The sequence below is a fragment of the Hyperoodon ampullatus genome (genome assembly GCF_949752795.1).
Source record: "Hyperoodon ampullatus genome assembly, chromosome: 10".
NCBI classification, from domain to species: Eukaryota; Metazoa; Chordata; class Mammalia; order Artiodactyla; family Ziphiidae; genus Hyperoodon; species Hyperoodon ampullatus.
Window position 1 is genome coordinate 5,699,678 of NC_136923.1, and position 13,586 is coordinate 5,713,263.

At 37.3% G+C, this 13,586-nt stretch overlaps 1 protein-coding gene across 1 annotated transcript in view; it reads right to left on the reverse strand.

Annotated features, from left to right (window-relative positions):
* Window positions 1-13,586, reverse strand: part of PPARG (peroxisome proliferator activated receptor gamma) — a gene marked incomplete at its 5' end in the record, with an annotated part of 71,445 nt that overhangs the window by 37,426 nt on the left and 20,433 nt on the right. Inside the window, one exon of the mRNA XM_079712100.1 lies at window positions 12,458-12,627. Within this exon, the coding sequence (XP_079568226.1) occupies window positions 12,458-12,627 (170 nt within the window). The remainder of the gene's footprint in view (window positions 1-12,457; window positions 12,628-13,586) is intronic.

Consider the following 13,586-nt stretch of genomic DNA (forward strand, 5'->3'; position numbering starts at 1 on the left):
TCTGACTGAGATATTACAAGGCCACTGGCATACTCCTTTCCTTTCAGTTTTTGTTGCTATCTTATTAAAGGTAATAATTACAAACATGTAGGAAATACATGTAACTATAAAACATAATAAGATAATTATCACACATGAGCCCACTGTTCAACCCAAGATTTAAAATCATAACCAGCCACTTGCATGCACTTATGAGTTCTTCCCTTATCTAACTCCTGCCTCTGTGGCCTCTGGACAATATAATCATTATCCTCAATTTTGAGTTTATCATTTCCTTGACCTTTAAGAAAATATAGTTTTATCACACAATCTATAAAACTAAATAATACATTGCTTAGGTATGCTAGTTTGGGGGCTTTATTAAGTAGTATCATACTATATACAGGTATTTCAAATATATTCCCCTCTCTGTGACTTACGATCCTTGAAGTTTACTATTTCACTCTTTTTTTTTTAACTTGTAAACCTTTTCATTTTGCTCTCATTCTTGAAAGATCACAGGGTACTCAGATTTTCCTCTTAACACTCTGAATTCCATTGTCCCTGTGCTTTCATTGTTCCTGTTGAGATGTCTGTTGTCAATTGACTTTGGTTGCATTTATATATTCTCTTTGTTTTCCATATTCTGCAGTTTTACTGCAGTGTGTCTAGCCATGGATTTCTTTCATTTATCTTCTTGCACATGGTTTCTGCATCATGGTTTCACTTGTTCATCAGCTCTGGTACTCCAATTAGTTAAGTGTTAGAATTTCTTTTCAATCCTTCAATATTTCCCAACTTCTCTTTTATATTTTTCATCTTCTTACCATTAATTACTCATTAATGTTGATCATGAAGGTAAACATCAGAACAGCCAAATAAGATGACAAAAATATATATTTACAATGGCAAAAGTAAGTAAAAGCAAACTTTTCTCACCAAAGTTCATCAGTAAGAAGAGTTCTGTACATTACTCTACTATTCATCACTAAAGAAGACATATTTTTAATATTCAAAGATCCTATGAATACTTAAAGAACTAAAAGAGGCTTCAAATTCTAGCAGATTCTGGGTAGGACATATTCTTTAAGACATTGTTGGTCATTCTTAGTCATTTCTTTGCATATATCTTTCAGTTCAGTAATCCTTTCTTCTCCTGTTTCTAGTACGCTATTTAACCCTTGCATTGAATTTTTATTTCAATGGTTGTATTTTTCACTTTTAGAAGTTTCACCTGTTTTCAAAGCTGTTGGTCAGATAGTCTATTATTGCTCATTCATTGCTATGATTCTGCCCTCTATCTTTGAACAATTCATACACAGCTGTTGTACATTCTGTATCAGGCAATTCCAATATCTGCTTTCCTTGGGTAGGGGTGGAGAGGTCTAAGTCTGCTTTTTTATTTGTTTACTTCTGGTGAATGTCATCAAGTTGATTGCCTACTTATGTGTTTGCTGACATTTTATTTTGAACTCATTTCTTGACCTTAAACTGTGAGAATCCTACAGAGTCTAAATTGGGAATTCTTTCCTCCAAAGAGAATTTAAAGATCCTTCTGTTGAAAGCCAGGAGTGCCACTGGCTTATGACTATTTCAGACTCTCTTGAGAATTGTGGCTCAACTCAGAAGCCCCAGACTCAGCTTCTCCTCACTGACAGCTCAGAATACTGACATAGGCAACTACCTGTAGGGCAATGCTGCACCTCAGTATTTCTATGGGCATCTATCATGAGGAAACTCTGCCCTGCCCCTCCAAGTATGCCTGCAGCTACATCTCAAGACCTAGGATTTTGTTTGTTTGTTTGTTTTGTTATTAATGTTTTGGAGAGTTTTCCCTACCTCTTGTGAGATCACTAATATCTCAAACGGTATGTCCTATGTAGGGTATGCTGGAAAGTTAAGCCTCTTTAATTCTCAAAGGGTTATAAGAAGCTTTGAATATTTAAAAGCCATTTTCCCCCAATGATTCATACAAGGCTAAAGTACAGAACTGTTGTCACTGATAAATATTGGTGAGAAATTTTGTTTTGATTTTTGCCATCGTGACCATATATATTTTATGATATCCTTGACTGCTTCTCTGATGTTCACTGTTAAAACCTAATATTAGTGGTTGAAAATGCTGCTTGGCTAGCTGACAGGTCCCAGAGTACTCACCTATTTGGCATGGTTGGAGAGGAAGGCTTTTTAATGTGAGAACTATGTTTTTTAAGCTTAACTCTTATAATGTAATTTTTTGTTTTGACTCCTATGATGTCTTTCAAAGTGTATCATATTCTTTTTGTAATGATTCCAGTGTTGAAGGGTAATCACTCTGTATATCATTTACGTACTGACTATACACCTAAAATCTTGAACTAAATATATACAGACTCCAGCACAAGCTTGGAATTTACTTTTACTTTTCTTTTAAGACTAAGTTCATGATAACCAACTGTTTTCTTGCAATTTGACTCTTTCAAGAAATCTAGAGAGGAAGATACAAGCCTCTCAGTGTTTCTTCTGTAAAATTATTTCTTGACTTGAAGAATGAAGCAGGCTTCTCAAAAGTTTCTTCATATTGCCAATAAAGAAACACTAACAACACTCTTTTTTATTGTGTCAGTGTCCATAAAATGATGTGCAATTTCAACAGCTCACAGTTCTGATTATCATGAAGTATGTGAACTGGTGTGATGGAGATGCATCAGTCACCATTTCAGAAAATGGTTTTGTGTATATTTTTATTATAAAGTCTTCATATTTGCTTGTGAGAATGTAATGCCCATTTTTTGTTTTTTCTGCTTTAAAAAAAATTTCTCCAACTGCTCCTTCATTGCTTTACAAGTAACAAAACTTCAGGTGCGGGCTTCCCTGGTGGCGCAGTGGTTGAGAGTCCGCCTGCCGATGCAGGGGACATGGGTTCGTGCCCCCGTCCGGGAAGATCCCACATGCCTCAGAGCGGCTGAGCCCGTGAGCCATGGCCGCTAAGCCTGTGCTCCGCAACGGGAGAGGCCACAACAGTGAAAGGCCCGTGTACCGCAAAAAAAAAAAAAAAAAAAAAAACTTCAGGTGCAATGAGACCTAAGAGTGGTACTGTTAAGTTTACAATGAGATTAAACGCCCTGTGTTGGGCCTGCATTCAGCTTTATCATGAAATGGTATGGCCCACAGAGGGTGAATCAACGAGCTGCCACTGGCACATGGGAATATACTAAAAACTCTTTCTGAGGTAGGATACAAAAAATACATAGAAATACAAAAACAGATTACACTGTATTGTATGGTAGATTGTGCTTCCTTATGCCTTTAGCTAAGTCTATGGCTCTAAAATGATCTTTCACTAAAGGCACAAAAATATGATGAAAACCTACTAGAGAAAAAAATAAGTGTCCAATTTGTAAGCAATAAATGCCAGCTTTGCAAGCTGTAGAGTTTATTAGTCTTTCAGTAGCTACAGGTTATACATTACCTAAATCTGTAATGTTAATAACCAAATACTCCATCACTGTTTCCCTGTAATCCAAACCCAATCTTTTTATTCCTATCTGAATTTTGGCAAGGATCACCAACATAAACCTGTTCCACTGGCATTGTAAAGCTGTTTAAGAAGACTTACTGACAATTATCTTAAGGATTATAACTATTTTTTGCAATCCATAAATTAGTTTGCAGGTTTGTGGTCAACTGTATTTTAATTATGGGTATATCCCACATTCTACTGAAATGACAAATGTTAAATTGCCAAAGCACCTTTCAGAAAATACATACAGGTGAGTGTAACACATGTGTTAATTTCATTTTCACTGAGTATTGTTGATGAGCTAAGGTGATATCTTTGATTACTGACGGCCACTGGTCTAATTTAGCTGCATTCAGAGGGTGGCAGCAATTTTGTTTAACTCCATAGGGCGCGCAGGCTCAGTGGCCATGGCTCATGGGCCCAGCCACTCCGCGGAATGTGGGATCTTCCCGGACCGGGGCACGAACCCGTGTCCCCTGCATCGGCAGGCGGACTCTCAACCACTGCACCATCAGGGAAGCCCATATCCCTTTACTCTTGTACAAATTGTTGAGGTTTCCAAAGAGCTTTTGTTTATGTGGGCTATACCTACTAGCATTGATCAGACTAGAAATAAAACCTGAGAAATTACTATGTACAAGAACACACAGGCCACATTCCATCAGGCATCAGAACTATGCTAACATTCCATGTCATGTAGTTTCTAGAACACTCCACTTACACTCCTGAGAGAATGAGAATGAAAAAGGTAAATAACAACTTATTGTTATTATGAAAATAGCGTCAACCTCATGGGTGTCTTGAAAGGGTCTTAGGGACCCCATTCCCAGACCACAATTTGAGAAATGATGACTTATACTTGGAGAAGCCAAATTACATTATTCCTCTAACATTTTTCTTGTTCTTATCTTTAAAATGACCAGATGTCTATTTTCCCTTCCAAGGATAGCATAACCTTCCTTGCATTTTAGTCTAGGAAGTCTGTAATCCATATTTTGGATGGTTTCCAAGTTACTGCAGGTTACTTTACAATACTGTTAATTTTTTTCTACTGCTTTTCTTTATTTGTTTATCTCTGGTAGGTGAAGGACTCCCCTAGATTCGTCAGGTTTTAAGTGTTTATTCTCCATTTTTGCCTTAGAACATTTCTGTTTGTAACTCGAGGGCACTTGGGTTTTCTCCTCCCTGTTTTCTTTTTGCTACTTTTCCTCTTTGCTTTCTTTTACCTTCTAAGTTTTTATGCCCTCAGAACTTAGCTTCTTACAATATTTGTCTTTCAGTTTTTAGCTGTTCTCAGAAATGTTAAAACTCTCTACAGGCAGAAGCAAGAAGAACAACAATCCTGCAGCCTGTGGAACAAAAACCACATTCACAGAAAGATAGACAAGATGAAAAGGCAGAGGGCTATGTAACAGATGAAGGAACAAGATAAAACCCCAGAAAAACAACTAAATGAAGTGGAGATAGGCAACCTTCCAGAAAAAGAATTCAGAATAATGATAGTGAAGATGATCCAGGACCTCGGAAAAAGAATGGAGGCAAAGATCGAGAAGATGCAAGAAATGTTTAACAAAGACCTAGAAGAATTAAAGAACAAACAAACAGAGATGAACAATACAATAACTGAAATGAAAAATACACTAGAAGGAATCAATAGCAGAATAACTGAGGCAGAAGAACTGATAAGTGACCTGGAAGACAGAATGGTGGAATTCACTGCTGCGGAACAGAATAAAGAAAAAAGAATGAAAAGAAATGAAGGCAGCCTAAGAGACCTCTGGGACAACATTAAATGCAACAACATTCACATTATAGGGGTCCCAGAAGGAGAAGAGAGAGAGAAAGGACCCGAGAAAATATCTGAAGAGATTATACTTGAAAACTTCCCTAACATGGGAAAGGAAATAGCCACCCAAGTCCAGGAAGCACAGAGAGTCCCATACAGGATAAACCCAAGGAGAAACATGCAGAGACACATAGTAATAAAATTGGCAAAAGTCAAAGACAAAGAAAAATTATTGAAAGCAGCAAGGGAAAAACAACAAATAACATACAAGGGAACTCCCATAAGGTTAACAGCTGATTTCTCAGCAGAAATGCTACAAGCCAGAAGGGAGTGGCATGATATACTTAAAGTGATGAAAGGAAAGAACCTACAACCAAGATTACTCTACCCAGCAAGGATCTCATTCAGATTCGATGGAGAAATCAAAAGCTTTACAGACAAGCAAGAGCTAAGAGAATTCAGCACCACCGAACCAGCTCTACAACAAATGCTAAAGGAACTTCTCTAAGTGGGAAACAGAAGAGAAGAAAAGGACCTACAAAAACAAACCCAAAACAATTAAGAAAATGGTCATAGGAACATACATATCAATAATTACCTTAAACGTGAATGGATTAAATGCTCCAACCAAAAGACACAGGCTTGCTGAATGGATACAAAAACAAGACCTATATATATGCTGTCTACAAGAGACCCACTTCAGACCTAGGGACACATACAGACTGAATGTGAAGGAATGGAAAAACGTATTCCATGCAAATGGAAATCAAAAGAAAGCTGGAATAGAAATACTCCTATCAGATAAAATAGACTTTAAAATAAAGAATGTTACAAGAGACAGGAAGGACACTACATAATGACCAAGGGATCAATCCAAGAAGAAGATATAACTATTCTAAATATAGGAGCACCTCAATACATAAGGCAACTGCTAACAGCTATAAAAGAGGAAATCGACAGTAACACAACAATAGTGGGGGATTTTAACACCTCACTTACACCAATGGTCAGAGATCATCCAAAATGAAAATAAATAAGGAAACAGAAGCTTTAAATGACACAATAGGCCAGATAGATTTAATTGATATTTATAGGACATTCCATCCAAAAACAGCAGATTACACCTCTCAAGTGTGCATGGAACATTCTCCAGGATAGATCACATCTTGGGTCACAAATCAATCCTCAGTAAATTTAAGAAAATTGAAATCATATCAATCATCTTTTCTGATCACAATGCTATGAGATTAGAAATGAATTACAGGGGAAAAAACGTAAAAAACACAAACACATGGAGGCTAAACAATACGTTACTAAATAACCAAGAGATCACTGAAGAAATAAAAAAATACCTAGAGACAAATGACAATGAAAACATGATGATCCAAAACCTATGGGATGCAGCAAACGCAGTTCTAAGAGGGAATTTTATAGCTATACAAGCCTACCTCAAGAAACAAGAAAAATCTCAAATAAACAATCTAACCTTACACCTGAAGGAACTAGAGAAAGAAGAACAAACAAAACCCAAAGTTAGCAGAAGGAAAGAAATCAAAAAGATCAGAGCAGAAATAAATGAAATACAAACAAAGAATACAATAGCAAAGATCAATAAAACTAAAAGCTGGTTCTTTAAGCAGATAAACAAAATTGATAAATCATTAGCCAGACTCATCAAGAAAAAGAGGGAGAGGACTCAGATCAATAAAATTAGAAATGAAAAAGGAAAAGTTACAACAGACACCGCAGAAATACAAAGCATCCTAAGAGACTACTACAAGCAACTCTATGCCAATAAAATAGACAACCTGGAAGAAATGGACAAATTCTTAGAAAGGTATAACCTTCCAAGACTGAACCAGGAAGAAATAGAAAATATGAACAGACAAATCACAAGTAATGAAATTGAAACTGTGATTAAAAATCTTCCAACAAACAAAAGTCCAGACCAGGGCCTCCCTGGTGGCGCGGTGGTTGAGAGTCCGCCTGCCGATGCAGGGGATACGGGTTCGTGCCCCGGTCTGGGAGGATCCCATATGCCGCGGAGCGGCTGGGCCCGTGGGCCATGGCTGCTGAGCCTGCGCGTCCGGAGCCTGTGCTCCGCAACGGGAGAGGCCACAACAGTGAGAGGCCCGCATACCACAAAAAAAAAAAAAAAAGTCCAGACCAGATGGCTTCACAGGTGAATTCTACCAAACATTTAGAGAAGAGCTAATGCCCATCCTTCTCAAACTCTTCCAACAAATTGCAGAGGAAGGAACACTCCCAAACTCATTCTATGAGGCCACCATCACCCTGATACCAAAATCAGACAAAGATACTACAAAAAAAGAAAATTACAGACCAATATCACTGATGAATATAGATGCAAAAATCCTCAACAAAATACTAGCAAACATAATCCAACAACACATTAAAAGGATCATACAAGATGATCAAGTGGGATTTATCCCAGGGATGCAAGGATTCTTCAATATACACAAATCAATCAATATGATACACCACATTAACAAATTAAGGAATAAAAACCATATGATCATCTCAATAGATGCAGAAAAAGCTTTTACAAAATTCAACACCCATTTATGATAAAAACTCTCCAGAAAGTGGGCAAAGAGGGAACCTACCTCAACATAATAAAGGCCATATATGACAAACCCACAGCAAACATCATTCTCAATGGTGAAAAATGAAAGCATTTCCTCTAAGATCAGGAACAAGACAAGGATGTCCACTCTCACCACTATTATTCAACATAGTTTTGGAAGTCCTAGCCATGGCAATCAGAGAAGAAAAAGAAATAAAAGGAATACAAATTGGAAAAGAAGAAGTAAAACTGCCACTGTTTGCAGATGACATGATACTATACATAGAGAATCCTAAAAATGCCACCAGAAAACTACTAGAGCTAATCAATGAATTTGGTAAAGTTGCAGGATACAAAATTAATGCACAGAAATCTCTTGCATTCCTATACACTAATGATGAAAAATCTGAAAGAGAAATTAAGGAAACACTCCCTTATACCACTGTAACAAAAAGAATAAAATACCTAGGAATAAACCTACTTAGGGAGACAAAAGACCTGTATGCAGAAAACTATAAGACACTAATGAAAGAAATTAAAGATGATACCAACAGATGGAGAGATATACCATGTTCTTGGATTGGAAGGATCAATATTGTGAAAATGACTATACTACCCAAAGCAATCTACAGATTCAATGCAATCCCTATCAAATTACCAATGGCATTTTTCACAGAACTAGAACAAAAAATCTTAAAATTTGTATGGAGACACAAAAGACCCTGAATAGCCAAAGCAGTCTTGAGGGAAAAAATCAGAGCTGGAAGAATTAGACTCCCTGACTTCAGACTATACTACAACGCTACAGTAATGAAGACAATATGGTACTGGCACAAAAACAGAAACATAGATCAATGGAACAAGATAGAAAGCCCAGAGATAAACCCACGCACCTATGGTCAACTAATCTATGACAAAGGAGGCAAGGATATACAATGGAGAAAAGACAGTCTCTTCAATAAGTGGTGCTGGGCAAACTGGACAGCTACATGTAAAAGAATGAAATCAGAACACTCCCTAACACCATACACAAAAAGAAACTCAAAATGGATTCGAGACCTAAATGTAAGACCGGACACTATAAAACTCTTAGAGGAAAACATAGGAAGAACACTCTTTGACATAAATCACAGCAAGATCTTTTTTTTTTTTTTTTTTTTTTTCTGCGGTACGCGGGCCTCTCACTGTTGTGGCCTCTCCCGTTGCGGAGCACAGGCTCTGGACGCGCAGGCTCGGTGGCCATGGCTCACGGGCCCAGCCACTCTGCAGCATGTGGGATCTTCCTGGACCGGGGCAGGAACCCGTGTCCCTTGCATCGGCGGGCAGACTCTCAACCAGTACGCCACCAGGGAATCCCACAGCAAGATCTTTTTTGATCCACCTCATAGAGTAATGGAAATAAAACCAAAAATAAACAAATGGGACCTAATGAAACTTAAAAGCTTTTGCACAGAAAAGGAAACCATAAACAAGACGAAAAGACAACCCTCAGAATGGGAGAAAATATTTGCAAACGAATCAACAGACAAAGGGTTAATCTCCAAAATATATAAACAGCTCATGCAGCTCAATATTAAAGAAACAAACAACCCAATCCAAAAATGGGCAGAAGACCTAAATAGACATTTTTCCAAAGAAGACATACAGATGGCTAAGAAGCACATGAAAAGCCGCTCAACATCACTAATTATTAGAGAAATGCAAATCAAAACTACAATGAGGTATCACCTCACACCAGTTAGAATGGGCATCATCAGAAAATGTACAAACAACAAATGCTGGAGAGGGTGTGGAGAAAAGGGAACCCTCTTGCACTGTTGGTGGGAATGTAAATTGATACAGCCACTATGGAGAACAGTATGGAGGTTCTTTAAAAAACTAAAAATAGAATTGCCATATGATCCAGCAATCCCACTACTGGGCATATACCCAGAGAAAACCATAATTCAAAAAGACACATGCACCCCAATGTGCATTGCAGCACTATTTACAATAGCCAGGACATGGAAGCAACCTAAATGCCCATCGACAGACGAATGGATAAAGAAGATGTGGTACATATATACAATGGAATATTACTCAGCCATAAAAAGGAACGAAATTGGGTCATTTGTTGAGACGTGGATGGATGTAGAGACTGTCATACAGAGTGAAGTAAGTCAGAAAGAGAAAAACAAATATCGTATATTAACGCATGTAGGTGGAACCTAGAAAAATGGTACAGATGAACCGGTTTGCAGGGCAGAAGTTGAGACACAGATGTAGAGAACAAACGTATGGACACTAAGGTGGGAAAGCCACGGGGGGATGGTGGTGGTGGTGTGATGAATTGGGCGATTGGTATTGACATGTATACACTGATGTGTATAAAATTGATGACTAATAAGAACCTACTGTATAAAAAAATAAAATTAAATTAAAAAAATTAAAAAAAAATTTCAGAAAGAAAAAAAAAACCTCTCTACAAATATCTGATGAATAGAATCACAGTGAAACTATTTGTTTAAGCCTTCTAGTTTTCTAAGTGTTTTACCAGCCCATAAAAATAATAATTTATTGTGGAAACTTAACCAACCAGACTTTTATTTATTTATCAGCATAAATTACCGAGATGACCAAAAGTGAATGATTTCTTTGGGTATTTCTCAGAATTTAGCCACAATTTACTCAAAATTATATAAATCTAACTCAACAAAATGACATGCTCTTTCTACTCCTTGGGAACATAATGATTTCATATAAGATCACAGATATTTTAGTTTGGTTTCAATCACAGAATGAATGGGTTTTCGTGTTTTAAACGAAAGCCATCTCTTGCCAGTAGTATTTCAAGGAGTCATTTTGGAATTTTAGAACTTAGAGATGAATAAGAAGCCCTTGGGGAGCTAATCTAACCAAGTTGTTTTACACACGAGGTGTCTGAGGGCTGAAGTGCTCATGTGATTGGTTAGGGAACTTGGGCAAGTGGCCAGGTGACCACTAGCTTGTCTCATTCACTTTATTAAGTTGCCTTCGGAGTAATAAACTATTGGACTCAAGAGGTTTTAGAGATCATCTAATTCAACACCATCATTTTATAGATGTGAAAACTTAGGCAGAATATGGTTTAAAAATGATAATATGCAAAAGCATCTTGCACAATATCTGGCGCATAGTAGAAATTCAGTAAATATTAACTTCCTTTTTTGGTCCATGGTCCAGTTAGGAACCCAGATATTCTAACACCTACCTAACTGCTGTCATATATCTTTATTCTGAACAAAAAGGCCCAACTGAGGATTGAATCTCATCTTACCTTTTATAAGCAGCATTATTTTATAAGGTAAGTATTTATGAATAATTTATTCTGAGCCCTGGAGTATATAATAAGTACTATTCGATTACTATTTTATTCATTGAGCCTATTAGAATTAATTCTTTTAAAAGACTAACTACATTTTAAAATATGAGTAGAGGGACTTCGCTGGTGGCGCAGTGGTTAAGAATCCGCCTGCCAATGCAGAGGACACAGGTTCGAGCCCTGGCCCAGGAAGATCCCACATGCCGTGGAGCAGCTAAGCCCGTGTGCCACAACTACGGAGCCTGTGCTCTAGAGCCCATGAGCCACAATTACTGAGTCTGCGTGCCTCAACTACTGAAGCCTACGCGCCTAGAGCCCTGTGCTCTACAACAAGAGAAGCCACCACAGTGAGAAGCCCACGCAATACAATGAAGAGCAGCCCCCGCTCACCACAACTAAAGAAAGCCCGCGCACAGCAATGAAGACACAATGCAGCCAAATAAATAAATAAATTAATTAATTAAATTTAAAAAATAAAAATAAAATAAAATATGAGTAGATTAACATTTTCTTAATAATTGGGCAGAATATTACTAAATTAACTTTCCAAAATACCCTTTTTCACAAAGAAAAGAGGTGAGGAGAAAGAGTACCTCCTTTCCAAAATAGTTACATCGCTTTGCCTGCTCATAACACATAGCTCAAACTGATGCTGGAATAAGAAAGCACAGAGCATTGGTTTAGGAGTCATAAGATATATGTTCTGGTCCTGGCTCTGCCACTTACTGATGGATGACGATGGGCAAGTCTCACTGATTAATGATTTCTACACCTGTAAAGTGGCCATAAATAAGCTTGACTTTATAGGACCGTGCTAAGGCTCAAATGAAGATTATCTATCTATCTATCTATCTATCTATCTATCGGGTCTTACATACACAGAATATTCCATGGTATAGTGAAAAACAATAATAGAATATTCAGGAAATCCGGGTACTGGTCTGGGTCAGCTCATCACTGTCTTTCCATGATACCTTGAACAAGTGACTTTTTTTTTTTTTTTAATCTGCAAAATGCAAGGTTCAAATTAGATGGTGCTGCATAGGACCACTTTGGAAAAAGGGAAGTGAGGCAAAGCAGCCTTGCTTTGAACAATTTTCTTAGGTTTTCAAGTATTATATCATTTGAAGAATGGGTTTTACCAAAAATATTTAAAACCTTGACAATGTTACCTCAGTTCTTTGCCATCTGTTTGCAACAGGAAATGACATAATAGGTACATTTTCAGCAAATTATTTCAAAAAAGAAAAAATTTTTTTTTACCTTGCATCCTTCACAAGCATGAACTCCATAGTGGAACCCTGAAGCTTTATCCCCACAGACACGGCATTCAATTGCCATGAGGGAGTTGGAAGGCTCTTCGTGAGGCTTATTGTACAGCTGAGTCTTTTCAGAATAGTAAGGTGGGGATGCAGGCTCCACTTTGATTGCACCTGTGTATAGAAAAACATGAGCAGGTAATTATCACATGAAAAACTGCTCAACAAGCAACAGGGCACCTTACTGCCATTATTTTATTATTTAAGTTAGATGAACTATGGAACATGAAAAATACACAGGAAAAAGTAGGCTTTGTAATCACAGTCAAGTCGCAACACCTCTGAGCCCCACCTGTGAAAAAAATGGGGTTAACTTTGTGGTTAACTTTTAACTTTGTGGTTCTATGACTGTCTAATACCTCGTAATACTAAAGCTCTAACAGGCAACATATGGTATTTGAGATCATTAAGGTTATTTTGCTACGTAATGTGCTGTATTTGGCATTCGTGACAATATTAAATTATACATTTTAATTTAAATGTTGCATTTTAGAAGTGTTTTAAAACCACTCTTGCAAAGGAAACAGAAGGAACACTGCCATGAAAAGGTATGGTAAGCCCAGCTTGAAGGTACATGAAAAATAAGAGACCAGGTTCCCATCAATGTTGAGTCAGAAAAGATGGTTTGTAAAATGATCTCTGATAGAGAGAGGCACTATGGAAGGCAAGCACTATCTTTCCGTTGGTCAGGATCAGGCCTGTTAAATTTTCATATCAGGCTCCAACTGAAAGCCACACCTATAAATATAACCAAGTATATCATTTATCTTAAAAAAAAAAAACTAGAACTACAGGAAGTTCTTACTTATTGTCAAGTAATGGCTGCAGTTACATGGTGGTGGCTCTGGAAACACAGCATATCAGCAAAGAGATAAAAATCAAGGAAAGAGCATCACAGAAATTTAATCTTGAAAAGTGCAGTTTTAGTTTTTCTTGAGTCTGATGGCTTGATGTGAATTGCGTTAATGGCATGGAGATTTATCAACAGCCTACAATGTCAACATTTAAATTTGTGCTGAAAAATAGGTTTCACTGTAAGCTGTTCAAACTGCAGAATTAGTAAAGATGCAATA